Source organism: Crassostrea angulata, chromosome 3 (assembly GCF_025612915.1).
Source record: "Crassostrea angulata isolate pt1a10 chromosome 3, ASM2561291v2, whole genome shotgun sequence".
In the NCBI taxonomy this organism is placed as follows: domain Eukaryota; kingdom Metazoa; phylum Mollusca; class Bivalvia; order Ostreida; family Ostreidae; genus Magallana; species Magallana angulata.
The window spans coordinates 16,252,899-16,280,449 of NC_069113.1; the positions used below are offsets into that span (position 1 = coordinate 16,252,899).

General features: G+C 34.6%; 2 protein-coding genes and 2 long non-coding RNA genes across 4 annotated transcripts; 2 read left to right on the top strand and 2 right to left on the bottom strand.

Annotated features, from left to right (window-relative positions):
- Positions 1 to 839: 839 nt before the first annotated feature.
- On the bottom strand, positions 840 to 5,038 carry LOC128175858 (neutral and basic amino acid transport protein rBAT-like). Its single transcript, XM_052841715.1, has 8 exons — positions 4,576 to 5,038; positions 3,739 to 3,921; positions 3,177 to 3,322; positions 2,773 to 2,898; positions 2,557 to 2,676; positions 1,980 to 2,471; positions 1,577 to 1,840; positions 840 to 1,372 (listed from the first exon to the last, which is right to left on the bottom strand). Exons 1-8 carry the CDS (start codon positions 4,991 to 4,993, stop codon positions 1,028 to 1,030), a joined length of 2,094 nt encoding a protein of 697 aa, XP_052697675.1. The 5' UTR covers positions 4,994 to 5,038; the 3' UTR covers positions 840 to 1,027.
- Positions 5,039 to 13,594: 8,556 nt separating this feature from the next.
- LOC128175859 (neutral and basic amino acid transport protein rBAT-like) lies at positions 13,595 to 26,452 on the bottom strand. Its single transcript, XM_052841716.1, has 8 exons — positions 26,107 to 26,452; positions 16,353 to 16,532; positions 16,046 to 16,182; positions 15,819 to 15,941; positions 15,606 to 15,725; positions 15,009 to 15,269; positions 14,535 to 14,795; positions 13,595 to 14,443 (listed from the first exon to the last, which is right to left on the bottom strand). The coding sequence occupies exons 1-8, from the start codon at positions 26,450 to 26,452 to the stop codon at positions 14,105 to 14,107; spliced, it is 1,767 nt and encodes a 588-aa protein (XP_052697676.1). The 3' UTR covers positions 13,595 to 14,104.
- On the top strand, positions 16,990 to 18,103 carry LOC128175862 (uncharacterized). Its single transcript, XR_008242732.1, has 2 exons — positions 16,990 to 17,702; positions 18,051 to 18,103. It is a non-coding gene; the product is annotated as an uncharacterized LOC128175862 (long non-coding RNA).
- On the top strand, positions 18,980 to 21,980 carry LOC128175861 (uncharacterized). Its single transcript, XR_008242731.1, has 3 exons — positions 18,980 to 19,282; positions 19,470 to 19,532; positions 19,784 to 21,980. It is a non-coding gene; the product is annotated as an uncharacterized LOC128175861 (long non-coding RNA).
- Positions 26,453 to 27,551: the final 1,099 nt, after the last annotated feature.

Below are 27,551 nucleotides of genomic sequence, written 5' to 3' on the forward strand. Positions count from 1 at the left end.
TGCATACTGGAGTACTCTTTAGCACTTTGTGTTCACCTCTTTCTTCATCTACCTTCTATTAAACAAGTAAGTGAGCAAATGTACATGCAGTCCGTACTTTATTGAAGCTAATGTTTTGATCGAAAACTAAATGATTAACGCATAGTAAACCTCAAAAATAGAAACTAAAACATCTAACAGTATATAAACATTGTTTATTAAATGCATTTTGAATAAATCTTATTTATTAATAAACTAAACACGGCTACTTATATAATGCGTTTAAAGCATGTGTCATGTTGTAAATTTTGAATTTACTGTGTGGGTGTAAATACAAAATTTACAACATGATGTTGTAAATTTTGTATCATATTGTAAATTTTGAATTTACTGGGTGGGTGTAATACAAAATTTACAACATGATGTTGTAAATTTTGTATTTACACCCACCCAGTAAATTCAAATTTTACAACATGACACATGTCTCAAAAGTTCCAAGAATGTGTATATTCGTATAAAAAGCGGATTTACACTGTCTGGTCAGGTCGGGAATCCGGTTTTCTTACCGGCTATATGAACATTCAGCACAGAACATCAGTTGAATTTGAATGTCAGTAATTTTTAAAATAACTGATAGTTTCTGACAGGCATTTTAAAAATATGGTACCCTATTTTGAGAAAAAGTTACAACTTGGATGTGCATGATTAATCTCGTCTTCGTTAAATAGTTGTAGAGTGGACACCAATAAACCCTTTTCATGTCTTCAGTTTAAGTCGGCAGCTGCGCAGTTCTTGGTTATTAAAAAGGCGTTGTTCTATACTTGCGTACACACCTTACATTCAAAACAACATGTAAAACCTCATATTTATTGTTCTTTTTATTTTTAAACAACATTATTGGTCAGTTTTTGGCATAAACAAGCCAGTATAAGAAATGCAATTTCATGTCTCAGTTTGTGACATTAAGATTAAGGTATCAATATTGAAAGGTACTTAATATTTACATACATGTAAACTTCAAATCTACATGTATATCATACACAAACAATTATTCACTATTATATTTGAAAACAACTGCATGACTTGGATCCAGTATATAGGAAGTATCCGACAAACTGATGGCGCTGTTGTCGTCCTTGTGAGTATGGAAGACCACCTTGACTTCCTTGGGAATTCCGGTGGCTGCATGGAAAGATTCGGTGACCTTACTGGTTCCGAGGTTAATGGCCACCAGGTATCCCGGGAATCCATCGGCCTTTCTGGTGTACATCAGGAGGTCTCCATCTCTATACACACTCATTGTTCCCCACTGGAAGGACTCATTCTCTCTCAGTTCCTGAAGTCGTTTGTACACCATCAATGTAGAGTAATCATTTTGATGGCCCTTTTCAGTCTGTAAATGTATAATGCAAGACATTCAAATATTTACATATTACATCTTTTCATTGTATGATTATTTTCAACACATAAAAAAATAAACATGACCAGAAAAACCAAATCAAATTTTGCTATAACTTATCATAGTATTTAGTCTTTAATTTTCCACTGACCAAATTTTAATGTTCAAACTCTGATATCTCAAAAAAATTTCTTTTACCTCCACATTAAACTCTCTGTAGTTAGCATTACGCTCCAACCATAGGGTGTTCTTGGAGAACCCTGTTCCTTTAAAGTTCCACTGCATTGGAGTCCTGTACTTATTAGGGGCAGACAGTGTGGGGTGGTCAGTCATTCCGATCTCGTTACCGTAGTAGTTAAACGGAACTCCCGGCAGAGTGGCTTGTAGAGTCAACAAAGCTTTAATTTGTTCTGGACTGACGTCGACTCGGCTGGCCAAACGACTCGAATCTTTATCACTATACTGTAAATCAAATGCTTCAATAAATTAGACATTTCATTTTCCAAACTTAAGGTATATTGGAAAGTTTTGTGGATGGTGAATTATCTTACATATTTTCTTAAATAATAGCATATAAACAGCTGAGGAGTGAGTAGCTCACCATCAATCCGATTCTGTTGAAGGATATTAACTCTTTCAGTTTGGTCTCCATGCGTTCAGCCAGTGAAACTTTATTCTCAGCCAGTGAAGCATTACTCTCAGCCAGTGAAGCATTACTCACGGCCAGTGAAGCATTACTCACAGCCAGTGAAACATTACTCTCAGCCAGTGAAACATTACTATCAGTCAGTGAAACATTACTCTCAGTCAGTGAAACATTACTCTCAGTCAGTGAAACATTACTCTCAGTCAGTGAAACACTACCCTCAGCCAACGAAGCACCACTGTCAGACAATGGGGTGACTCGTACAATGGTGACCCCTGCATCAAAGTACTCCATGGTTGTGTTCAGATCATCTTTAGCCGTCACAATAAGAGCCTTTTCTCTGCCTGGCTTGGTATTGTACGACTCCAACACATTCATCCAGCCTTGCAGTATCTTCAAATTTTTTGGATGGTTCATGGTCTGGTTGTGCTCAAAATCAGTGTAATTCTGTATGAAAAAAAGAAAAATAAAAAGCACTACAAATTTAAGGATTTCTCAGTTTTAATGTGCGATATGAAGAAAGAACCCCTACATCGCCTGTTTTTCCAGTAATCGGTGTTTCATCCCCCAGATTTTCGTCCTCGTACAGATACTGAGCATTCTGGACATGGAAACCATCCACTCCTCGGCCCAACCAGAAACGCAAGATGCTCTAAAATAGAAAGAACAAACTTCTATTTATAATGTTTTTGATGCAAATCTTGTTTCAGATTTTCCAAATGATATACATGTAGTTATTCATACACACCTCAAGTTCCTGTCTGACGTCTGCGCTCCTGAGGTTTAGATCTGGCTTGTCGCTCTCCAACTGATGGAAGTAGCACTCCTTTCTGGTGTCGTCATACGTCCACGCTCGTCCTCCTTTGACACTCATCTATCATAATTTTGCATACTGCTATACTATATGTATTATGATATTAAGATTATAAAGGGTTATACTTGTTGTTTCAATGAGCTAAGGAACTGAAACTTGCTTTTTATCATTAAAAAATGCAACGGATAACAAATGTTCTATATAAATTCTGAATTATATATGGAGGAAGGATTAGACAGGTGTCGAGCATTAGCGTGTGTTGTGCTTCCCTAATGGATACAAAAGGAAGTTTTAGATACAAAAGGGAAGTTTAAAAACTCAGTTTAAAAAATCAGTACCCAGTTATTTGGGTATGTATTATTATTTGGTTCACAAGTTGCCCAGATGTAGTAGTCGGTGTATTTTCCTTCTTTCATCTGACTCTTCTTGAACCACTTGTTCAACTTTCCAGTGTGGTTAGGAATGAAATCCATTATCAAACGCACTATTAGAAAAAGACAAAACTTAAAATTTAATTTCATCACATTAAATTTTTACGTGTATTGAACATCGGCAAACTCCTACATTTCAGAATCGCGTCGGTTGACAATGGTTTTCTCGGGGTGTCAATTTCAACTGTTACCCTCCCAAACAGACACTATTTATATAATTATTTTCTGTTAGAAGGTATTTGTTCTCTAAACTTTCTTTTGCTGCGGCTCTTTAAATAAAAAAAAGCAATTCAGACTGTATAATGTTTATCCCATGACCTCAACTTAAAACCATTTTGTTTTTTTGTTTTTTTTTTTAAATTAGTCTAATTGCTGTTTGAAGCAGATGGGGAAATTTTACTTCAAACTCTTCGACAAGCGTAAAGTTTCCTCTCGACATTTGTGTCACCTTTTCGACATTAATACGTACTTTCCAATTTTTTCGTGACTTTCCGTAGCATGTCAAAGTCTTCCATCGTTCCGAACAGTGGGTCTATGCTCATGTGATTGGTGATGGCCAGACGGTCCTCATCTCTACTTTCATACAAGGAATTAATGTAAAGAATCTTGCTTTTAGCAACATCCTTCAGATATTCCAAACGAGCTTGAATTCCTAAAAATATATATTATGCTTGGGATTTAAAGACAGCCATCTGGTATTTACAAAACATCTCATAACTGATCAAGCTCAGGATCAAGATGAAATAACAAAATCATAGTCTCCAGTGAGAATTGATTTTGTGTGATGTTAGCTAACTTATGGAAGCGACTTTTCTATTCGTGAATCAAAGTTTTTTGTAAATGAAAGATGTCAAATAAGTAGTTCATGATAAAAAAAATAATTGTATAATTTTTTTTCATTTAATATTTTACAACAAACATTGTGAATGAAATGAAAAGTTCTCGTAAAAGTAGCTGCAGTGACGAATTATCTTCAGGTTATATATTACAAACCCATAATTTCATTCAGCATCTTTTGGTGGACCGAAAACCCTTGGCTAGCGAAGATGTTCATTTAGTGGCACAGATTCAAAACAACTCACATGTTAGTCACTAATGATTTTAATTATGAAAAAAGATGGGGGGGGGTGTAAATTATATCTTTAAATAAGTGAGGGAATCGAAAAGCAAACATTTGACTTTTACAAATTTTCCCATCTTCCCAAGTCAAGGGTTACTGATCCGCTCTGCTCTACACAAACCCTGTTTATGTAGAGCGAAGCGGATCAGCAACCATTGACTTGTAAGATGAAATTTTCCTACATACCGTTAATGTCTCCCACTCCATCTCCTCTCCTGGTGTCTGCCTTTTCAGCTTTGGGGTTGGAGTCCTGGAAAGATTTGGGGAAGATCTCATAAACAGTGCTCTTGTCGTACCATTTTAGGTCGGGTCGGTAGGGACATTTTGGTGCCAGGACAATGATGACAATAGCAGCCACCAGCATACCGAGCCATCCTACCCAAAACACGATCAGGATGATCAGCCTAACTTTTTTCCAGAAAGGGTCGTCGGCATATTTCATCAGCTCTTCCTTGCCCAGCCCCGTGAAACTCACGTCGTCACCCGAGCCGCATTCTATGGCGACATGTGGTTCTTCACTTCCATTTTCAAATTGTGCTTTAAAGTATAATTCCTCTGCTATTTTTGCATTCAGTGGTGTGTTGACGTCGACTTTGTCTGCCATTTTCTATGACTCTCAAAGCGTCTTCCTTTTTGCTAGTATTGTTCTGACAAACGAATAGCAAATGGATGTTTCCTGTTTCCGCTCAAATTGTTAAGAGACTGGTATTTTTGAAGAGATGGAAAACTATAGGTTACTAGTATGATTTCCACACTTCCTTTTTAGAACAAAAGCTTTTGTGAACAGATATGTGTTGCGGCTGTTTTTGTTTTTTTGTGGGTTTTTTTTTTCAATTTTGTTTGTTTGGTTTTTTTTTTTTTACGCTTGAGTCAATTTGGTTCTTGTTTTCCTCAGTGAGGGATGTTTCTTAAAACAATGAAAAATTAGCGTAGACCAAATTAAAGCAAAGGAAGAGCAGTAACTCTATTTCGTTTATAACATTACTTTGGGTTTACAATACTTCAGAACTACTGACTGTTTTGTACGAAAGACGAATAGGGCCACTTAAAAAAATATTTTTATCTCGTAATTACGAGAAAAGATCTCGTTATTACGAGAAAAGATCTCGTAATTACGAGTTAATTATCTCGTTATTACGAGTTAATTATCTCGTAATAACGAGAAAAGATCTCGTAATTACGAGAAAAGATCTCGTATTATGAGTTAATTATCTCGTAATTACGAGAAAAGATCTCGTAATTTCGAGAAAAGATCTCGTTATTACGAGAAAAGATCTCGTTATTACGAGAAAAGAGCTCGTTATTACGAGTTAATTATCTCGTAATTACGAGAAAAGACCTGTTTTTGAAATGGCGCGTTTCATTATTCTATTCTTTTTATTTATATAAAGTGTATGAACTACTGCAATGTCTATTAATATACACTTACTTAGCACATGTGATCATCGTTTAAAACGCATAATTTGATATCAAATCGGACCAAGCAGTTTTAAAGAAATTTCAGAAGAATTAGCAAAGCAAATTGATTAAAAAATTCATTGAACTATATGTCAATAATTAAGAAGGATACGTGTTATTTTTTTTCAGACTCCAAAATGTTTATATATAAAATCAATTACTTTCAATATACATGTAGGTTGTGTATGAACATATAAAACACAAATTCGTGTAAATCCTGTGTATCCATATCCATGACTGAAACTATATAGTCATTAAAGTGATCTGTAACTAATAAAACTGTGTTTTTACGACTATAGGACTACCTGGTATTTACTTCGGAGTGGGATTGTAATATATATAAGTTGAATAGAAAAATTACATGAAGTTCTTTCCTTTTATTAATACCAGATAAAATGTCAAATCCAATCATTTTGATATGTAGAAATTTATGAATAATGATCGTTGGTATTTTTAAATATTGATCAAAATTGAATCAACGTTTCTGGAATGAAAAAGATAGACTTAAAGTGTGATCCAGTCGAATTCTTTTTCAGAAACGCACCATTTTATATAGATCTTTTCTCGTAATAACGAGATCTTTTCTCGTAATAACGAGAAAATTATCTCGTAATAACGAGATCTTTTCTCGTAATTACGAGATCTTTTCTCGTAATAACGAGATAACTAACTCGTAATAACGAGATCTTTTCTCGTAATAACGAGATAATTAACTCGTAATAACGAGATCTTTTCTCGTAATTACGAGATTAAAATATATTTTTATGTGGCCCTATTCGGCTTTCGTAGTTTTGGGCTAGAAGAACATGCATATAGTTAGAATCGCACTTGCTTTAATCCAAGAATTCATGGTCTCTAGATATATTAATACTCTCATGCTATGTTTTATGTTGGATTTATTTCTTTCCAACGCACTTCCTTAATTCTTTCTAAAGTTAAATCTTTGATTAAACACGAGAATCGTTCTAAAATAGGTAAAATGGCCACATCCAACGCCCAAGCGACAACTCGGGGTCTTTGTGTTTCTTAATATCGAGTACTTTAGCTTTGAAATGAGGAGATGTTCTGTGTTACGACAATATTGAATCCTTTTCACCCATAAATGATTTTCGCCAAGGTCGGTAAGGTTCAGTGGTTGAGTAAAACAATAAACACAAATACACAAACACATGTAATTTCAGCGCTCATTACCCATTACCACAGCGATTTACTTAAAGATTGTTAGAGTATTGTATTGTTTATTGGCTAAATTCAAATGAATTATAAGCTGTTGAAACATATGTACATAATTATAAATATATAATGCTACACTCTATCCAATCAAAATCAAACAGTTCGCTATTGACGTTAAACAATATTCTAAAAAAATATTATTCATACATGTACATTCATAGGAGGAGAGACCCTATAAATCTGATTATAATAATGATAATAATGATAATAATAGTAATATTAATAATAATAGTGATAGTAATAATACATCAGTTGGATGTACTAGTTATCCGACATCCCGTTTTTTACCTGCCTCACGCAGAAACATTGCGAGATGGCACAATTGTTTGCGATTATGAATGGCAAGGAGTTGAACTAACTTAAACATTGTAATATTTTTTTAAATACAATACCCGTAGACTTTTATAAAATGGACAGATAAGTATGAAATGGAATTCATCCTCGACTTCACCTAAATTACAATATTTACAGATACGCATCGATCTGACAGTTCCATTATAACGGCCTTGCTCTACCAAAAGCATATGCGATGACAGTCTATATTTTGTTAAAAGGACAACAAGGTTTTCCGGAATATTTTTACTCAAATAAAATTGTAACGAAAAAGTGTCAGGCAGATACTTGTACAATAAACATTTAGAGGATGACTCGAAAAATGCGTCTCTTTCCTGAATAAAAAAATCAGACAACCTCTGCTTTACAATTTTTAAGAAAACATTAGTGTTAGCCACATTTTGTGAAAGCCAGACTTCATGCATACCCAGAGATACTAATAATTCTCTGACATTAAAACACCATGTATTTGGTATCAACTGTGAGACCATTTCCTCATATACATTGCGTAATATACAATTTTCTGAACCAATACTTAATGATACGCAATTTACGTATAATACTCATAGGTAGACGACCTAACTCTGAATAAACCATAAAGTTTGACGTACATTTTTTAACTTTCAAAATTCTTTTACAAAAATTTGTGTGAACTCGTTCTATTTCATCACCAGAATGAAAACCCCATATCTCGGAGCCATAGTTAAGAACGCTAGATACATAGGTGTCAAAAATGCTTAATTTAGTCTCAATATTTAAATAAGTTTCATTACATAGTTTTAGAATACCAAACATACATTTCCTACCCTGCATTGCAATTGTTTTCTGTGTAACATTAAAATTCCCATTAAAATTCAAATTGATTCCAATTAACAACCTCAACATGCTTTTGGTCATAGGTCCAAAAATCATTTTTACACATTCTACCCGCATGTCGAAAAACAACTATTTTAGTTTTATCTGTGTTCACACCAATATTCCAATCATTACTAAATTGATACAATTGATTCAACATACCCTGTAGACTCTCCTTTGAATTAGCTATTAACACAGTATCATCAGCATACATTAAAAGAAAAAGCGAAAGGTCTCTGAAGTCAACAGGTTCACAACAACTTCGAATAAGATCCATTTCAAAATCATTAATATATAATGAAAAAAGAAAAGGCGACAAAGCCTCTCCTTGCATAAGTCCAGTTGTTGACGAAAAATAATTTGACAGTTCAGACTTATATCTGACACATGATTTTAACTCACAATAAATATGCTTAATAATACTTAACAACTTTCCCGTGACTCCATTTGTAGCAAGTTTGTATAATAACTTGTTTCTATTCACACTATCAAACGCTTTTCTGTAATCAACAAAACAACAATATAATTTCTTTTTCTTTTTCAAATATAAAGATACTAAACTAGTAAGTGCAAAAATGGCATCTGTGGTACTATGACCTGGCTTAAACCCAAACTGCGCATCGCTTATGATACCATTGTCGTCAGACCAGCGAAGTAATCTATAGTTCAACACTGTGGTAAATATTTTTGCCAGATTACTAACAAGAGTTATTCCCCTGTAATTGTTTACATCATTGGTGTTACCTTTTTTAAGAAGTGGAATTATTACACCTATAGACCAGCTCCTTGGGAAAGTACCTGCATCCAAAATTTTATTAAAAAGTCTAACTAAAACTGGTAAAAAAAACTCTTTAAATTTAACAAAATATTCATTTAACAGGTGATCTGTTCCGGCAGCTTTACCACATTTTAATTTTTTTAATACTGAAAGTAATTCCTCCTCATCTATGGCTTTATCTAATTCACTAAAAACAGTATCAGTACTCCTCTGCTCAAAAAATGGACTTTCAATGTCTACAATATTTTCATCTACATTACAAACACTCTTAAAATATTGATAAAAAGCATCTAAATCTAAAGAGCTTTTAATTGTTTTTCTTTTCTTGAAAATCTTGTAAAACTGTTTGGGATTGTGCTTTCTTAAATAGTTGAGTTTATTACCTTCGTGTCTGACAAACCTATTTCTAGTTCTAAGTACATGCTTTTTGTAGACACGTTTGTTTTCACATAAAGTGATACGATTTTGAACAGACCTTTCCCAATTAAAAATACGTAAGGAGCTTTTATAAACTTTACGGAGTTCTTTACACTTGTCATCGAACCATGGCTTATTACTACTGGAAGACTTAATGTCAATAGACGAACCACCTAAAAAGTTGGATACACTACAAAAAGGCATAAAAACACTGTTTAATATACTAGTGAAATTATTTACAACCTGATCTATACTAAGGATCCCACAGTCCATTTTTTCAAAAAGACTGTAAAAATCAGACACTTTACTGTGTAAGATAGATTTTATGGACTCAAAAGCTTCCTCATTCCATCTGTACACAATGCCTGCCGTTACATTACTACAGAAAATGTTATGATTGTCATAGCGTTGGTAGTTTTTAACATTATGAATACACACTTCAACTGGAGCGTGGTCTGACCATTCATTAAAATCTTTAACAGTAAAACTCTCGATGGCATCAAAATCATCCTTACCAACTAAAACATAATCTATGACACTCGAACCTAAATGGTTAAAAAATGTATATTTGCCCCGCGTGTCCCCGGAAACCCTGCCATTACATATTCTAAGACCAGAGGCTCGACATAATTCGAGTAATTTACGACCAAAATTATTGACATGTTTGTCTTCCGATCTACGTGAACAAGTATAATCCTTATCATATGACAAAAATGCAGGCATGTTATTTAACAAATTGTTAGCCAAAATATCATATTCAACATAATCTTTTGATTCACCCACACGACTATTAAAATCTCCAGCTAATATGATAACACCCATATCACTGTACTTCGCAATATCGCATAATAGAGTGTCAAAAAGGTCAATATCATAAGTAGTATAGAATACACTGTTTTCATGTGCAATGTAAACAAAACAAATATAAACGTCATTTTTATATATACCTGACAGTTTTACCCATACCATACTGTCACCAACATATTTACAAACTGAAAAGTGAGCTAGTAGTTCGTCTCTTACCAGAATTACCATTCCACCCCCTTTGCCTCTGGTACGTGGGTACATAAAGGACGCATAACCTTGAGTAAGATGAGACAGGTCTAAAGTAGACTCACTGTTTACCCAACACTCTGATAAAAATACAATGTCATACGAAGAAAGAAGTTTACAAAACTCATGTTCACCTAACTTCTTTTCCAGACCTCTGTTCACGTTCCATGACACGATTCGGAGCGGTGGTCTATCCTCTGCGTCCCCCTAGCTCTGGGTGGGTGTCGGCGCGTCAGTACTACCTTGCGCGATTAACTGGTCTATAGTCTTTTTATCCGAATTAATTCCGTTACATAAAATTTCTTAATTAGGGTACGTATATATGTATTTCTATTTGATTCACATATTCACACTTCACGTGCCCATAATTTAATTATTCACTCAACCGCGATATCATACCATTTAGAAAACCCTTTTCATTGACCATCACTACCGGACATCAGATTGACCAAAAATTGTTTTACATTTTTCATTTACTCAAATAGACCTGGGCAAATTACTAGAACTTGATATATATTTTTTCTTTTTCACCATTTTTATGTCTTATGGTATAAAACAGTAGATTACAATGTCAGCTAGGCCTAATTTATAAATAAAAAACAGCCAGACTGAAATTTACACGCCCGTTTATCGATTGGGGTTTAAGCTGACAAGAAACTGACAGGACTGAAATCGACACGCCCTGTTTATCGATTGGTTGAAACCTACAGCGACCTAAGAAAATCACGGACTTACGAAATAATTATGAAGATGTAAGACTCAAAGTCTAACAGGAGACGATTTGACTGTTTCTTTTAGCTAATGTTTGTACTGTCTTTTATTAATTTTCAATCTAAAGTTGAAAATGATAAAATGACAAATTAAAATTTGTCATGTAATCATTTTCAATTTTAGATTGAAAATTAATAAAATTAATTTGTCATGTTATCATTTTCAACTTTAGATTGAAAATTAATGAACGACAGTACATTAATAGTAATTTAGTAAATTTTACTTACTTTTTATAATCAATTTATTAATTAGTTAAAAGTAAGATGTAAATTTAAAAAATAAAATGCTTTCTTTGATGATTCATACAAGTTATGAAGGTAGCAATAATATTTTTTTGAGAAGTGGACAGGCATAGCATACATCCATGTCTATGCATGTCCACTTCTCAAACGCGAATAGTGGCGATCATTGCTGGAACGCGGGTGTTTAACTTTTTATGCAATGTCGCTATCTTCATATCCCGTATGAATCACCACAGAAATCATTTTATTGTTTAAATGACGAGAATTAAAGTGCCTTGCAGTAATGTGATTTTAATTCGGGAAATGTTCAGATTGTATTGCTGTAGGATGATGAAATCATAAACTCTTATTCTGAGTTGGAATTAATATTATGCATATTTTCTGGGTATGTATGATTTTATCCGAAAATTGAGCAAGATCATTCATAAATGTGTGCATAAATTAAAGCTGTTTGTGGCATGTCCCGCCACCGAGAACAAAAACGTTTGACCATTTGTTGGTGTTAGAATCCAGTGTAAGATTATCCCTAACGAAGAAATGTCCTTCCTCGGGTCAGGGGTTGAGCAAGGGACATTGAATATACTTAACTGACGCTGAACGATACAAATTAGTTTTTTTTTCTTCAAAAACAGGCACGTAGCAACCTGGGGGGGGGGGGGAGGTACTTGACCTAAATTTGCAGCCTACTGTCCCACCTCCAAACTTTTCTGGTTAAGTATACTAGAAATTATAATTTTCTTGTCGGGCCAAACAAACAGATGTTGTCCTCGAACCGACCGCATGCTGTTAACGAGCTTATAAGGTTTTCTTTTTTTTCATTTATTAAGTTGCGTTTATCAGTTAGGCCAGTTGAGAAAGAGACACACAGGAAAGGATAGCATAAAAACTCTACAGGTCTTCAGAATTTTAATGGAAGATAAACATGTATGAAAAGAATTATTACTACTGATCCTGAAACTCATTCTAAATGTATGAATAACTTTGTGAAACAATCGTTTGCAGATTCTAAGCAAAATATGATAATCTTTTTTTAAATACGGTGACAACACTGATCTCAAGTTCAATGTAATATTATACTTTTAAATCCTATGTGATATTTCTCGTCATGACAAGACACTGATTTACGTCGATCTGTCATAATTTTGTCGCAACAGAGCATTTTCACATAAAAATAAAATACCTTTTTTACAACGTTGTTTGTTATCTTTCTACACATTGCAGTCAATTTTGATTTTTTGTCGTTTATGAAATAACACAATTACACGGAGTCTACTTGCTCAACTATAAAAAAAAACCGACAGTTTCTTCTATATACACACTGTATATATTTTATGTTTCACATTTGCTCATGCTACCAAACACAGCATCTCGATATTTTAATGTCTTCAATAGTAAATAAACCTACATTGTAAACCTAATAAATACACCCCCGTTTCCCATAATCGAGTAGAATTCTTCGTTTGATTTAATTTTCCTTTTTTTAATATACATGCATCAGGAAATAACTAAGGTGACTTTTGCACTAAGAATTTGTCATAAGATTGACCAGTTGTGACCGTCCAGCAATGGGACTTTAATACAACAAAGTAGTCAATTCCCCTACAAATCCCGTGTATACCTCGGTATAAAGATTACTAGAACTTCAGAGTACCGGTATGCCCGAGTGACCTCAGCGAATGTGACCAAAACTTTAGATCAAATAACTTTTATTTTGTTTTGAAAACCTAATTTGTTTTAAACATTACAATTTTACATTTAGTTTTAATTTCCTTCCTTCATTGATAAAACACATGCTTCTTAAAAGAGGCGCATTGGCCACATCCGGCTCCAAGGCCCAAAAGTAAATACTTCCTCAGTTATTTCTTGATTATTACTCCATATGAAAGGATCAGTTCCTTTCCGAGAACATAAATTTGAATCTTTTCAATTAGTGATGATTTGAGCTATGATAGTTTTGGTCCAGTAATGGTTTAAAAAAAGAAAAATGTAAACATTTACAGGAAGACCAAGGTGTTCAATACTCTGTAAACCTTGGTAAGACAAGAAACCCAACTATCAATTCTGACTGCAATTTTTTATTTTTATAGTATACAGACAGAACACCACTTTCTCACAGACTCTAACACACAGCAAGTTGGTACAATGTATTGGTATATACCTACATACATGTATATAAATACAAACAGTACAAATTATCTCAAGAAAAAGGAGAAGATTCACAGCTACATCATCATTGTGTTAATCAATATTTATACAGAGAAGAAACAACTCCATGATGACCATCTCTTTTTTTTTAAGTAATTCAGTAATAAATAGTTTCATGTCAATATTGTAGTAAGTTTGTAAGAAGGACATTAACATTTCAAAACATAACTTTATGTCTTTTCTCGACTTTTGAAAAATATATTTCTTTACCAATATGATAATCAAATTAACTTCAATCTTTTTAACCGATCAAAATTCCAAATTCATTCCAAAATAAGCTTGTGTTTTTAATTGCCTTTTAAAAAAACGGAATTCAAATTAAGTTCGTTTTCTTGGTCTTTTAAAACAGTTTTTCCTAAATTATAAAATTTTATTGATATTCCAAAACAACGGCATGACTTGGATCCAGTATGTAGGGAGTATCTGACAAACTGATGGCGCTGTTGTCGTCCTTGTGAGTATGGAAGACCACCTTGACTGCCTTGGGAATTCCGGTGGCTGCATGGAAAGTTTCGGTCACCTTACTGGTTCCGAGGTTAATGGCCACCAGGTATCCCGGGAATCCATCGGCCTTTCTGGTGTACATCAGGAGGTCCCCATCCCTATACGCACTCATTGTTCCCCACTGGAAAGACTCGTTCTCTCTCAGCTCCTGAAGCCTTTTGTACACCTTAAGTGTTGTGTATTCATCTCCAATGGCATTTTCAGTCTGTAAATATTAAACAACACAAAGCCTTATTTAATATCAACATCACATAAAAATTAAAAAATAATATATAATGCAACAGCATTTAATTTACCTCAACATTGACTGTAATGTAGTCAGGATTTCGATCCACCCATGGAGTATTTTGGGAGAATCCTGTTCCTTTAGAATTCCACTGCATTGGAGTCCTGTACTTCTTAGGTGCAGACAGTGTGGGGTGGTCAGTCATTCCGATCTCGTTCCCATAGTAGTTAAATGGGACTCCGGGCAGAGTGGCTTGTAGAGTCAACAAAGCTTTAATTTGTACTGGGCCATCCAAACTGTTGGTTAATCGACTGGAATATTTGTCACCATACTGAAATTTTAAAAAGTGTTTTAATATTTCGATGATATTACGTATTTATGAAGACAGTATAAAGGAAAAGAAATAGTAATGACATTTTAACAAGAAAAAAAAACTACATGTATTTGATACATGAAGATCCATCAATTGTAAAAAAAAAAAAATATTACATATACTTTTGATGATATTATACTTTTCAATGTTATAAAATAAAAAAAAGCTCACCATCCATCCGATTCTCTTAAAATTGGAGTTGGCATTTTTCAGCTTGGTTTCCATGTGTTCAGCCAATGAAGTATTGCTCTCAGTCAATGAAGCCCCACTCTCGGACAATGGGGTGACTCGTACAATGGTGACTCCTGCATCAAAGTAATCCATGGTTGTGTTCAGGTCATCCTTGGCCGTCACAATAAGAGCCTTTTCTCTGCCTGGCTTGGTATTGTACGACTCCAACACAGACTTCCAGGCTTTAAGCAACTTGGCATTCTGTAAAGGAACTACATTTGGCGAAAAATAGTTTTGCACAAATTGGCGTGGATTTAAATAAGCATATTCCTGGGTATAACTATTCTTATACCTATATGAATGGCATTTAGCGATGTACTTAATTTAGCGGACGCCTCATTCCGCCAAAAACGCTAAATAGAATACACAGCCAAATGTAATACGTTTACGGTAATTCATATCATCGCTGGTCTGAATGCGATTTAAGTCTTGGTGTTCCTTTAACAGATAATACTTGGTCAATGCACCATTTAGAATACTAGCATAAATTCATTTAAAAAAAATGAGTATTCTCTAAGTACTCAGGCAAAAACTTACACTGTCTGTCTTCCCATTAACAAGAGTGCCATTTCCCAGGATTTCGTCCTCGTAGAGATGCTGAAAATCCTGAACATGAAAACCATCCACTCCTTTGTCTAACCAGAAACGCAAGATGCTCTAAAATAGAAAGAACAAACTTGTATATAATGTTTTTGATGCAAATCTTGTTCCACATTTTCCAAATCATAATTTATAGTTATTCGTACACACCTCAAGTTCCTGTCTGACGTCTGCGCTCCTGAGGTTCAGGTCTGGCTTGTCGCTCTCCAACTGATGGAAGTAGCACTCCTTTCTGGTGTCGTCATACGACCACGCTCCTCTACCTATAACCATCTAGGTAAAGAAACACCGAAAGTCAAAGAAAAATTTTAAATTGAAACCTGTATAAACATGATAAAGGAATACTTGTTTATTATTTGTAAAAATACATGTATTACTAAGTTGCCATATGTGTGTGGATCACAGACGGTCCAGATGTAATAGTCAGTATATTTTCCTTCTTTATTTTGACTCCTTGAGAACCACTCGCTTTGTTTTCCTGTGTGGTTTGGGATGAAGTCCATGATCAGTCGCACTTGATTAAATATAAGAAAAAAGACAATTATACACATGTAAAAGCTTTGAGCTATGTACATGTATATAGATTACCTGACTATGAAATTTTGGGACATTTTACACAGAAAGAACAAATAATAATAAAAACAGGATATGAGTTATATATTACGTTGCATTATATGTACATACTTTTCATCTCTTTAGTGACCTTACAAAGTTCTACAAAGTCTTCCATAGAGCCATATATTTCATCAATTTTTGTATGATTGACAATTGCTTTATGATCCTCATCATTGCTTTCATATATTGAGTTGATGTAAAGGACCTTGCTACCAATATCCTTCAGGTAATCCAAACGAGCCAAAATTCCTGTAATGATAATAAACAAGTAGCATATTAATCACAACGCTCATTGTTGATTTTTATGCACCTTTCTAAATTTTTTTTATATATAACCTCGAACTCATGGAGGAAAAGGATAAATGGGAGATCCAATACGAAAAAAATTTATTTATTCATGAATACATGTATACCGTACTTATATTTGGGTTAAATCTAGGATTTAAAAAGGGCATTTTAAATAATTGGTAAAAAGGGCACTTTTCTCCGCGTAATATAATATTAATGCTAGCGCTCTCGAGCGGTAGCAACTACGTTAGTCATTTTCACTGGAATACGCATGCTCGACTCCATAGTAGGGGATTCTGGGAATACTGTACTACTGTAGATAAACTGTACCATTTGAATTTCGTTTTATTATCTTCACATGAAGTTTTGTGTTTTATTGAAAATGTAAAAAAGTAACAGTGTAATAGGGTGCATTTTATGATAATTACATTCATGCATATTATTCATATTTCATCATCAACATCATCATCATCATCATCCTATATTCCATATTTTACATGTACATATTTAGAAACAGACTAATATCCCTATAACTCCCTGTCTTTTATGCATCTATCAAGTAATCATTACTTAATTACCTTTTCTAGTGGCTTCTGATATTTTATAGCCCCAAGTCATTTCACCTGTATGGTCACTTACATACATGTGGACAAGATCAGGTGGTTTACTTAGCCAATAGTATGTTTTTATGATTTTTTCCCGCTTTAAATGAGTAGCCTTTGTGACAGACCAAGGCTAGGATTCTTATCAGTAAGACCTGATTTCTTTAAGAGATGATTTAACTTATTTATTTATTTCATCAACATATTTGAAGCAGTCAGTTATAGTAAGTGTTCTATTTTTTGGTATTCTTGAACTTTAATAAATAATTTAATAGATAATAATGATATTTTCTGTTAATTGGTACATTTGGCTAATTCTACTTTTTGAGGTTATAATACCTTATTTATGAAAGAATGTATTTTATAAATTATCCCAGTAATTCATAGTTTTGATATCTAAGCTATAGTATCTCATTTCTAATATATGTGAAAGGTTAGTTATTGTTACCATACTTAATACTTGTAGTTAGAGACTACCATTGTCAGAGTAATCTGCAGGATTGTGCATGAAACCTTGTTCCATAAACAGGTGATCGTTGCAAAGTTATATTTTTATATTTATTTTATGTATCTTGAAATAATGTAATCTACAAAGGAGTTACATTGAAAGTATATGTTTTTATTTAATTAAATATTGATATTGATAAAGATGTAGAGCATATTTCTATATTTTTGTAAATTGTGTTCAAGGGCAGTAACTCTTCTTGACACTGAAATTATGATCAGAGTTATCCTTCTTTACAAATAGTTTGATTAGTGAACTCTAAGCATTAATGTATTTCATGAATATGTATTTGAATATGATTGTATATTTTTATGCTGAAACTTATGTAAACATTGATCCTTTTTATGCTGATATCTATGAATTATATTACAGGGTTTAAATCCTTTAATCCTATCCATGTATCCGAATAAATGAACGAAGAACCCCTAAGTGGACTTGTTTAATTCTTTGGGACAACCCACTATCACAACAGTACAATGTAGCTTAGGTTTTCTAATGCAAAGTTATTTGAAATATTCTAATAAATAGCTAGCTTTATCTTAAATTCCTTCAAGCTCGGAAAACAACCTCGGATACGTGTGCCGAACTTGCCGGAAAGGCTCGAGAAGATACGATTGCTACACAACAGTTCCAATGTAGCTGCAATAATGTAGCCCTCTCCGATTTTTTATATCTGATGTTTACTGGAGAGGGCTACAATTCCACAGGATCTCCGTAATGGTGCAAAATTAATTTTTTAATGCGGCTGACTTCGGTTTAAAAAGATCGATTTTATATTTGACTTCCTTTAGATAAAATGATTTTTAATTCAGGTTGAACAAATTAACCGTATATAAACCAAAACCAGATACAACACATCAGCAGTCGTCTTTTTCAGCAGCCATGACAGTTCTCACGTGATTTTATGGGATGTACGCTTGGAGTTTTGATGGGCTTGTTAACGTGAATGTCAGTGTAAATAATCGATCTTACCTCGTTATATCACTAAAACATCATTTAAGGAAATGGTATATAATGGAAAATTCATATTTACCGCGTTAATTATGTTTAAAATAGGGGAATTCCTATATTCAGTTCAAGATCCGCTCCTGATTTCTCATTGGCTGTCCCAAAATAAAACCGGTCAAGGTCAGTAAACATGGCGGACAAATTCAACTTTCGTTGTTGACATACACGAAAAATAACCGATATATTGACTATACTTGATATTTTTGGATTAATTTATGCCATAGACATCTACAATGTTTGAGTTCAGGTAAGAAATGCAAATGTTATTGTCATTTATGTGTGATAGTGTTGAATTTCGTATATATTATTTTATGCATTTTTTATTTCAGCTTTACAAATTAACGTTTATCATTACAATAATAAAATCATTCATATTAAAAAGTTGTGTTATACGTGTTATCCCTTAAAGTTAAAAATAGCAAATGGTCAATTCTATATTTAATTCTGGTTGTTGATTGGCTGAGAGAATTTTCGCGCGGTGCGCGGCAGGTAGTTTTCGAGTGAGGGCTAGTTTTTCGTCGAGCTCAGGAGAGGTGGACATTATATGTCTGAGACTATACGTCAAATAAATACGACTTCTGACATGACCTCATACTGTAAGTTCTTTTACTTTTTAATTCACAGTTAAACTCTAATTAAATAGCGTAATATTTTTGATTGTCTATAGTTTTTACATAAACACTATCCAGTGAGAATGCTAAGTGTGAAAGCAGATAATGAAATTATTATTTGTTGGTATTTATCAAAAATAGTGTTCTATACGCACACATTATTGTTTAACAGGATCCTGACTTGATTAACAGCATTTGTCATAATTATTTGAAGTGGACCCTGATCCACAATCAGGTATTACAATATTTTGTTACCTAAATAAATCTATTAATTGTTGTTATTATAGAGATGCATATATATGATATATCTCTAAATGTATAAATATATGATTTAGTAATATTGCATATGTACGTGTAGAAATTACATGGATGAAGTAATTGTTTATGTAAGAGCGATAACTCATATGATTATGTACATCGTATAAATTGTTTATATCATTATCATGTTGTGCATATTATAAGGCATACTCTCATTGTATATTTCAGGGTTGTTCATTTTAATACAGAATATATATATATGAAAATCCGAACCATCAGTATTGTTATTCTTGGTACAACGCCCAATAGTAACGCTACTTCATTGGCGCCCACGTTGGGACCCTGCAGTCATAACTTCAACTCACCGTGGAACTGGCGTGCCACAACTGAATGAAATACCGTCGATACCTGGCTGATCGGAAGTAGTGAACCGAGACGATTTAACAAGCAAGGACACCTGTGATTCGAACAGCTGAACATTGACCCACTTGAGGATTTCTCGTGGAGGGGGCATATGTGACGTAGTGCTCATTTCGATGCATCAGTGTGTTTGATAAGTTTTCTGGCCAGTACATGTAGTAGTATATATAGAGTACGCGTACGGTAAGGTTGTCAAATTTACCTGTGTGCACTATTATTTTTCCTTTTATTGTTCACGTTTAAAAAAAAAAACATTTGTGAAGAACTGTATGATTGTGAGCTCAATTCTATTTTTGTAAGGGAACATTTTGTCAAAGTAGATTGAATTCATAGTTAAATCCGTGTGGGTGTGTGAATTTGAAAGTGCAGACTAACAATCCACTTTTCCCTTTAATATCTTCTCTTTGCACGTTTTATACAAGACGATGTTGACATTATGACAGTACATGTTTGAACAGTTGAAGGTTACATAATACCGTGTGTCTGTCTGTCTCGTCCATTGAGTAGTCTGTTGTTGTAGAAGTGTCATTCAGTTCAGAATTTCATTTAAATATCTATAGTTGTCTGAATTGTTCCATGTTGACCAGCGCATAGCAGAACATTGAGTCTTCTGAGTAAAGAGTTTAATCATACAGGGTTCGACCAGTCTGTCAGTCATCTAAATAAATATATACATGTAAATCTCGGATAACTAGCGATTATATACGCGTTTTTTTTTTAGAAGCGGTGTAGATGTGCGTGCTAACTTGATCACATTCGCAGGTAATCTAAGTTGCAACTGTAGATAGTATTTGTATTATTCTATTAAGGATCTATTGCTTATGTGTAGTTGTTGATAGCTTATTTAGTAATTAGTTAGATTAAAAAAAAAAAATGTTTACAGTTTGAAACCAGTGCTGTCTGAAAATCCGTCACGCATGATTGACTTCACCTGAAAGTTTGCAGAGTTACCTGTCCTTGATTTAGTACGAGTTACTCATCTTGGATTTTTTTCAGCTTTCTTACCAAAATTTTTTTTTCAGCTTATCAAGTTAATTAAATTTTTTTTGCAGCTTGATAATCAAACATTTTATTTGCAGCAATAAGTTGTAGTTAGAATATTTAGAATAAGGCGTGTTTGTTTGAGTTTAGAATTTTTTTAGTTTATTAAGTTAGACTTAGATCTGTGTGTACTTAGAAGCATAGTTGCATGTAGAGATGGCAACTGGCGATCAAAGTGTACATTTAAATAGAGGTGATCAGAAAGCAGAATTGAACGAACAGCAAATTATGCGCATGATCGACTATTTAACGGAACATACCGATTACAAGATATTGACTAATGATGAGTATCAAATACTGAAACCTGTTGCACACAGTACACCCTCAGCCGCAAGAGAGAGTGGCGGTGCAAGACCAAAAGATCAAATTCGTAACGTAAAATTTGAAGATCAGTCGCAAATGCAGAATCAGTTTACAGAAGGACATACAAGTGTCTTATATGATGCAACGAATGTAAGGCCTCGATTTACAATTTTTTCTGGAGAAGAAAAATCTGAGACGTCTTTTGAGGTGTGGAAAAACGACGTTAAATGCGCAATAAGAGATGGCTCAGCGTCAACAAGTTTGATATTACAAGCCATACGTTCGTCGCTTAAAGGAAAGGCTAGGAGTTCGCTGCTAACGTTACCAACTGATGCAACTCCAGACCAAATATTACAAAAATTGGATGGAATTTACGGAAATATTTATCCCAGTGAAAAGTTAATCCAACAGTTTTATGAGGCAAAACAAAAAGAAGGAGAAACTGTCGCAGATTATGGAATGAGACTTGAAAATCTTATACAGACGTGTATTGACAGAGGAACATTCAACTCTGATTCCAGAAATGAAATGCTGAGAACAAAGCTATGGTCAGGACTTAGTGACATAGACTTAAGAAACGCAAGCCGTTACAAGTATGACACCATAGGAGATTTTGAAGAGTTGCGAAGGGAACTACGTACTATCGAGTTGGATTTGAGAACATCCGTCTCTGCTTCCGGTACTGCCACAGGAAACAAAAAGCAGTCGCAAATATCCCAAATAGGTATATCGGATACTGACTCTTCTTTAAATACTATACTTAAGAAACTTGAGGATATGGACAAAAGGATGATTGAAGTGGAGAACGAGGTTAAAAGGTCAAGAGGCAATAGTCGACCTTTCACCCAGAATGAATCTAATGGTCAATCGGGACCAAGGTCATACACCAATACAGAGAATCGTGGTCGGAATTTTAGATCATTTGGTACAGGACGATTTAGAAACAATAGACAGCGAGGCAATTATTACAGAGGTTACAGACAATATAGACGCACCAATGAGGATTTAAACGGTTAGAAGCTTCTAATGAGGGACAGCTTGGAAGCTTCACAGAGGGAAATTGTCCCGTTAATGTAAATATTGTCAATGATGTACAGTGTGAGAGATGTGGTCAATCTGGTCATCCTGATTGGAAGTGCAGGGTCAGATTAGATCATTCCAAGAGATTTGGTTATGATATACAACCTTTTAATGAAAGAAAGAGAAACCCAACACAGATATCAACGCTCGTTGGCTCATCAAATGAGGCTCAAGTGTACATTCAGGGTATCCCCACCCAGTCTTTAATTGATACTGGCTCGGCAGTTTCAACGGTCAGTAGAAAGTTTTATGAGACTCATTTATCTGACATTCCATTACAGTCAGTTGACAAGTTGCTAACACTTGAGTGTGCAGATGGCACAGTGTTGCCTTATCATGGTTTCATCGTATGCGAGTTGCAGATTGATGGCATTTCCGATAAACCAGAAACATGTACATGTTTGTTTCTTGTAGTCAATCAAACCAATTATCATGAAACAGTGCCCGTTTTAATTGGAACAAATATTTTGTCGACACTGATGAATGATACTAAGGAGAGGTATGGGGTGAGATTTTTACAAAGAGCTAAATTACATACCCCTTGGTATCTTGCGTTTCGATGCCTTGTGTTGAGAGAAAAGGAGATTGCTCATCGTAATAATGTTCTAGCCCGAATAAGGTCTGCAGAACAGGACAGAATCACAATATCTCCAAACTCCGATATAACGATCAATGGTTACATGTGTGATACCATACCATATCATCCAGTATGTGGAATGCTTACACCGACCATGAACTCAAAAATACCAAATGATCTGGATATAGAGCCTATCTTGGTCACGTATGATACACAGGCAAGAGATGTGATACCTGTGCGTATTAGCAATATCACCACTAACACAGTCACAGTGAACCCGCATTCACTGCTTTGCGAAATTCAGTATGTCACTGTGCAGAATTTCCCTGTAAACTCAGTTATTGCAGATACATCAAATGTACTTTCAGAGATTGACTTACCTAAGGATGAACTTGATGAGGAGCAGCATCAAAAAGTGCATAGGTTGCTTACCGAGTTTGAATCACTGTTCTCTAAAGGAGACGATGATATTGGTTACTGTCCATTTGTGGAGCACCGCATAGAGTTATCGGACGAAACACCATTTAAGCAACGTTTCCGCAGAATTCCGCCATCTATGATGGATGAGGTTAAGGTGCACATTGAGCAACAACTTGCTGCTGGAATTATACGAAGGTCGCATTCGCCTTTTACATCTAATGTTGTGCTCGTCCGAAAGAAAAATGGTCAACTTCGTATATGTATTGATTATAGACACTTAAACAGTAAGACCAAAAAGGATAATTATGCTTTACCTCGCATAGACGAAATTTTAGATTCGTTAGCAGGGAATGCGTGGTTTTCCGTATTAGATATGGAATCCGGATATTACCAAATTCCCATTGCCGAAGAACACAAAGAAAGGACAGCCTTTACGGTTGGATCTTTGGGGTTTTTCGAGCACAACAGAATGGCCATGGGCCTAGTAAATGCGCCAGCCACATACCAGAGGTTGATGGAGGAGTGTTTAGGGGACTTTCTTCATCGAATCTGCTTTATTTACTTAGACGATGCCATTGTTTTCTCGGGAGACAACTTTGATGAGCACGTAGACAGACTACGGATGGTGTTTCAGAGATTGCAGGATTGTGGTATCAAACTATCCCCTAGCAAGTGCTCTCTCTTCAAACGGCGAGTTAAGTATGTTGGCCATGTTGTGTCTGCAGAAGGTATAGAACCAGATGATGACAAAATTACTAAGGTCAAGAATTGGCCAACGCCCTCAAACTCAGAGGATGTCCGTAGATTTCTTGGTTTTGTTGGTTATTATCGGAAATTCATTATGAATTTTTCCAAAATAGCTCGACCCCTTACGAGTCTAATTCCAACAACCACAAAATCCAAGAAAACAAATAAGAAGAAAACAAAGTTTCCTGACTGGAATTGGGGCATGCTGAGACGAAATCGTTGCGGGAGTGAATCACTCCCGCACATGCACCATTACGGAGATCCTATGGAGTTGTAGCCCTCTCCCCCCCCAAAAAAAAAAATCGGGAGAGGGGTACATTATTGCAGCTAGTTCCAATGGTTCTTGAAAATTTTCACCTCGAAATTACAGTAGAAACAAAATGATTAAGGCACAGTCAATGAGCTATGCCATTGCCGATGTGATGCACACTCTACATTCACAATTCTAAATTGAGACCCCACTCCAGCACAATTCCAGTAACCACTGTGCCTTCTTATTGTTAATTAATCGATTCAGGAATTTCAACCAATGTTTTAGAAATCTGCTTCTGTGTTTTAGGATGGCTGCGGCGCTAGCTCACCAATCGTTTTAAAAGATAAGCTTGTATAATATATAATAATCGGCGAGCAAGGATTTGACGCTGTTTTATGGGTAGAAATCTGATCTTACATAGGCGTGCGCCGAGTTTACGTGTTGATAAAATGACGTCACAATGTAATGGCGAGAAATGGTACTCGCCAGGAATGCTGGAGAAAACGTACCCAGGAGAAAACGTACCCAATTTATAGGGTACGTTTTCTCCAGGAGAAAACGTACCCGGGTACGTTTTCTCCAAGAGAAAACGTACCCTATGTAAATAATGGTTTTCATAGATATTCTTAAATGAAATAAAATAAAATATACAATGAACATTTGTATCACTTGTTGCTGTAGTTTTTAAATGCATAGTCACCATGGTCACGTACTTAAATTATTGAGACAATAATTTGTAACATACACATACACGAACGTGGCCTGAGCAGTTTAATTAGTCGACAATTAATCCACCATAAACGAAACTGTTAAATAATTAGTTTTTATTGCAATCTCATTTGGAGAACTAAATGACGAGTATCTCAAGAAGTCGATATCGCATTTTGTAAAACATTTTTTTGAAAATTGTCTATAAAACAAAGTTGCTTAATAAAACCAATTCCAAGTCTTTTAAATATTTGTTTGATTCATATATATGGAAACTACTAACATTTCTGTTTCTAACTAATAACTAATATTTCTACCTCCTGCGCGGGGAGGCAGTACATAATATTACATAATAATAACTCCTCAGGTATTTAATTTATTATCACTATAATTAAAATCAGGGGATCTCGCATAGAGAAACTCGAATCGGTAAGGCTACCGATAAATGGATAATTAGAAGAAGTAGACTGATAACACTTTATGACAGGTCATTATTTTGCACTAAAATAAAAGTTGCTACAATTATTATAAAGATATCATTCATAAAATGAATATATTTCTATACATCTATGCATTGAAATATGCATTATAGTAGCATTTGAAAATTATTTAAAATGTCCAAATTATAAAGTATTAAATTTATTTATCTATGGATTATCTATGAATTTCTTACATTTCTGTATATTTATTATGCAAAATAGTATTTAAAAGTATTAAAAACTATTAAGTAGTATAATTATGATTTTCATAGGGTACGTTTTCTCCAGGAGAAAACGTACCCGGGTACGTTTTCTCCTGGAGAAAACGTACCCTAGAGATTGGGTACGTTTTCTCCTGGGTACGTTTTCTCCCGGGTACGTTTTCTCCTGATACCCTCGCCAGTATCGTTTCGTAATCAATAATTTTTTACACTGAATAAGGATTTAAATCGTTTTCAGCGAAGGTGTGCCCAACATGAAATTAAAGGCTATACTATACAGTATAGTAGAATAAAGTAAATACCTTTGAGGTCCCCAACTCCATCTCCTTTTTTAGGGTAAATATTTTTATTTTTGAAACTTGAATCTTGGAAAGATTCGGGCATGATTTCGTACACAATGTTCTTGTCGTACCATTTCAGGTCGGGTCGGTAAGGACATTTTGGAGCCAGGAGTATAATGACTACAGCAGCAATCAACGAAGCCAATCCCACCAAAAATCCGACGAGAATGGTCAGCCTCAACTTCTTCCATCCTTTCTTACCCAGGCACGTTTCGTTTAAATCTAGGTGAACGTGTTGCTGTTCTCTTCTAATTCCATTGATGAATTTAGTCTCTTCCAATTCATTTTCGTTGGATGAATATTTCATATCAGTGTTTGCCATATATGCGACTAAAGTCCTTCCACCTTGTATGCAAACGTTTTAGGAAATGAAATTCCCTTCTTGAAAACATTAGATATATCCTATCAATGGGCGAGTTCGATCATTAACTAGAGTTAAACCACGGTAGTAAGGAAAACTTATGGTGCGCATGTCCGTGTTCGAACGCACATTGGTCGATGTCTGGTTAAAAAAAATGAGAAAGATGTTAATTGCTACTCATAATATTACTGTTCATGAAAAAGACGATCAATACCTTGTAAACACATTAAATCATATGTGTGCGCGCTAAAATTTATTCTACTTCAGTTATTGCCAAGATCAAAGAGATGCCGCGGACATTATTCTCCAATATACCACGAACGTCATCAGTAAATTATTAGATCAGAAATACCTATTTGTCTCGCACTGATCATGAAAGTATAACTTTAAACCGTAATTTTTTTAAAACCATGTAAATTTCACGTGTTAGTTCCAGTCAAAACGATGTGTATTGCCTCAAATGCTTATTTTTAAGAGATAAATGTGGCTGTTCCTAGGACCTCCCTACCACATTTTCACTGCGTGTTTTTACATAAAATATATCACGTGTAGTAGTAATAATCGTATTAAATTGCCCTTAAAATATTAGGAACATGATTCAAAGATATTTTATAAATAAGAGAAGAGTATTAAAAATACAAAGAAAAATTCTGTCGTCTGCATGTGATTCCTTTGATCGATACACATGTAAACATTACTAACAAAACCGTTGGTGTTACACGGAACAGACCTCAAAATGACCTAGATCGTCTCTCTATAGGAGAAACGATTTGTAGAAATACTGGGCTGTTAGTAGAATAGAAATAAAGTTCTTGTTATCGTGAATGTTGCAGGATAACCTCCTCGGTCTCGAAATGTTGTTTGAAATATAAAAGCCTCGGCTAACGCCTCGGCTTTTATATTTCAAAACAACATTTCTCGACCTCGGAGGTTATTCTGCAACATTCACGAAAACTCGTACTTTATTTCTTAAATACATTGCATGTTGTGCTGATTAAAAAAAGCAATTTTTGGAGGTTTCGCTTTCCGCCGCCATCTTTAAACT

Coding starts and splice junctions, on each gene's coding strand:
- LOC128175858 (XM_052841715.1), bottom strand. CDS start 4,993: ATGGCAGACAAAGTCGACGTCAACACACCACTGAATGCAAAAATAGCA. Junction 3,922..4,575: donor TGGAGTGGGAGACATTAACG/GTATGTAGGAAA, acceptor ATATATTTTTAG/GAATTCAAGCTCGTTTGGAA. Junction 1,373..1,576: donor ACAGAGAGTTTAATGTGGAG/GTAAAAGAAATT, acceptor ATACATTTACAG/ACTGAAAAGGGCCATCAAAA.
- LOC128175859 (XM_052841716.1), bottom strand. CDS start 26,452: ATGAAATATTCATCCAACGAAAATGAATTGGAAGAGACTAAATTCATC. Junction 16,533..26,106: donor TGGAGTTGGGGACCTCAAAG/GTATTTACTTTA, acceptor TTATCATTACAG/GAATTTTGGCTCGTTTGGAT. Junction 16,183..16,352: donor GGTCACTAAAGAGATGAAAA/GTATGTACATAT, acceptor TATTTAATCAAG/TGCGACTGATCATGGACTTC.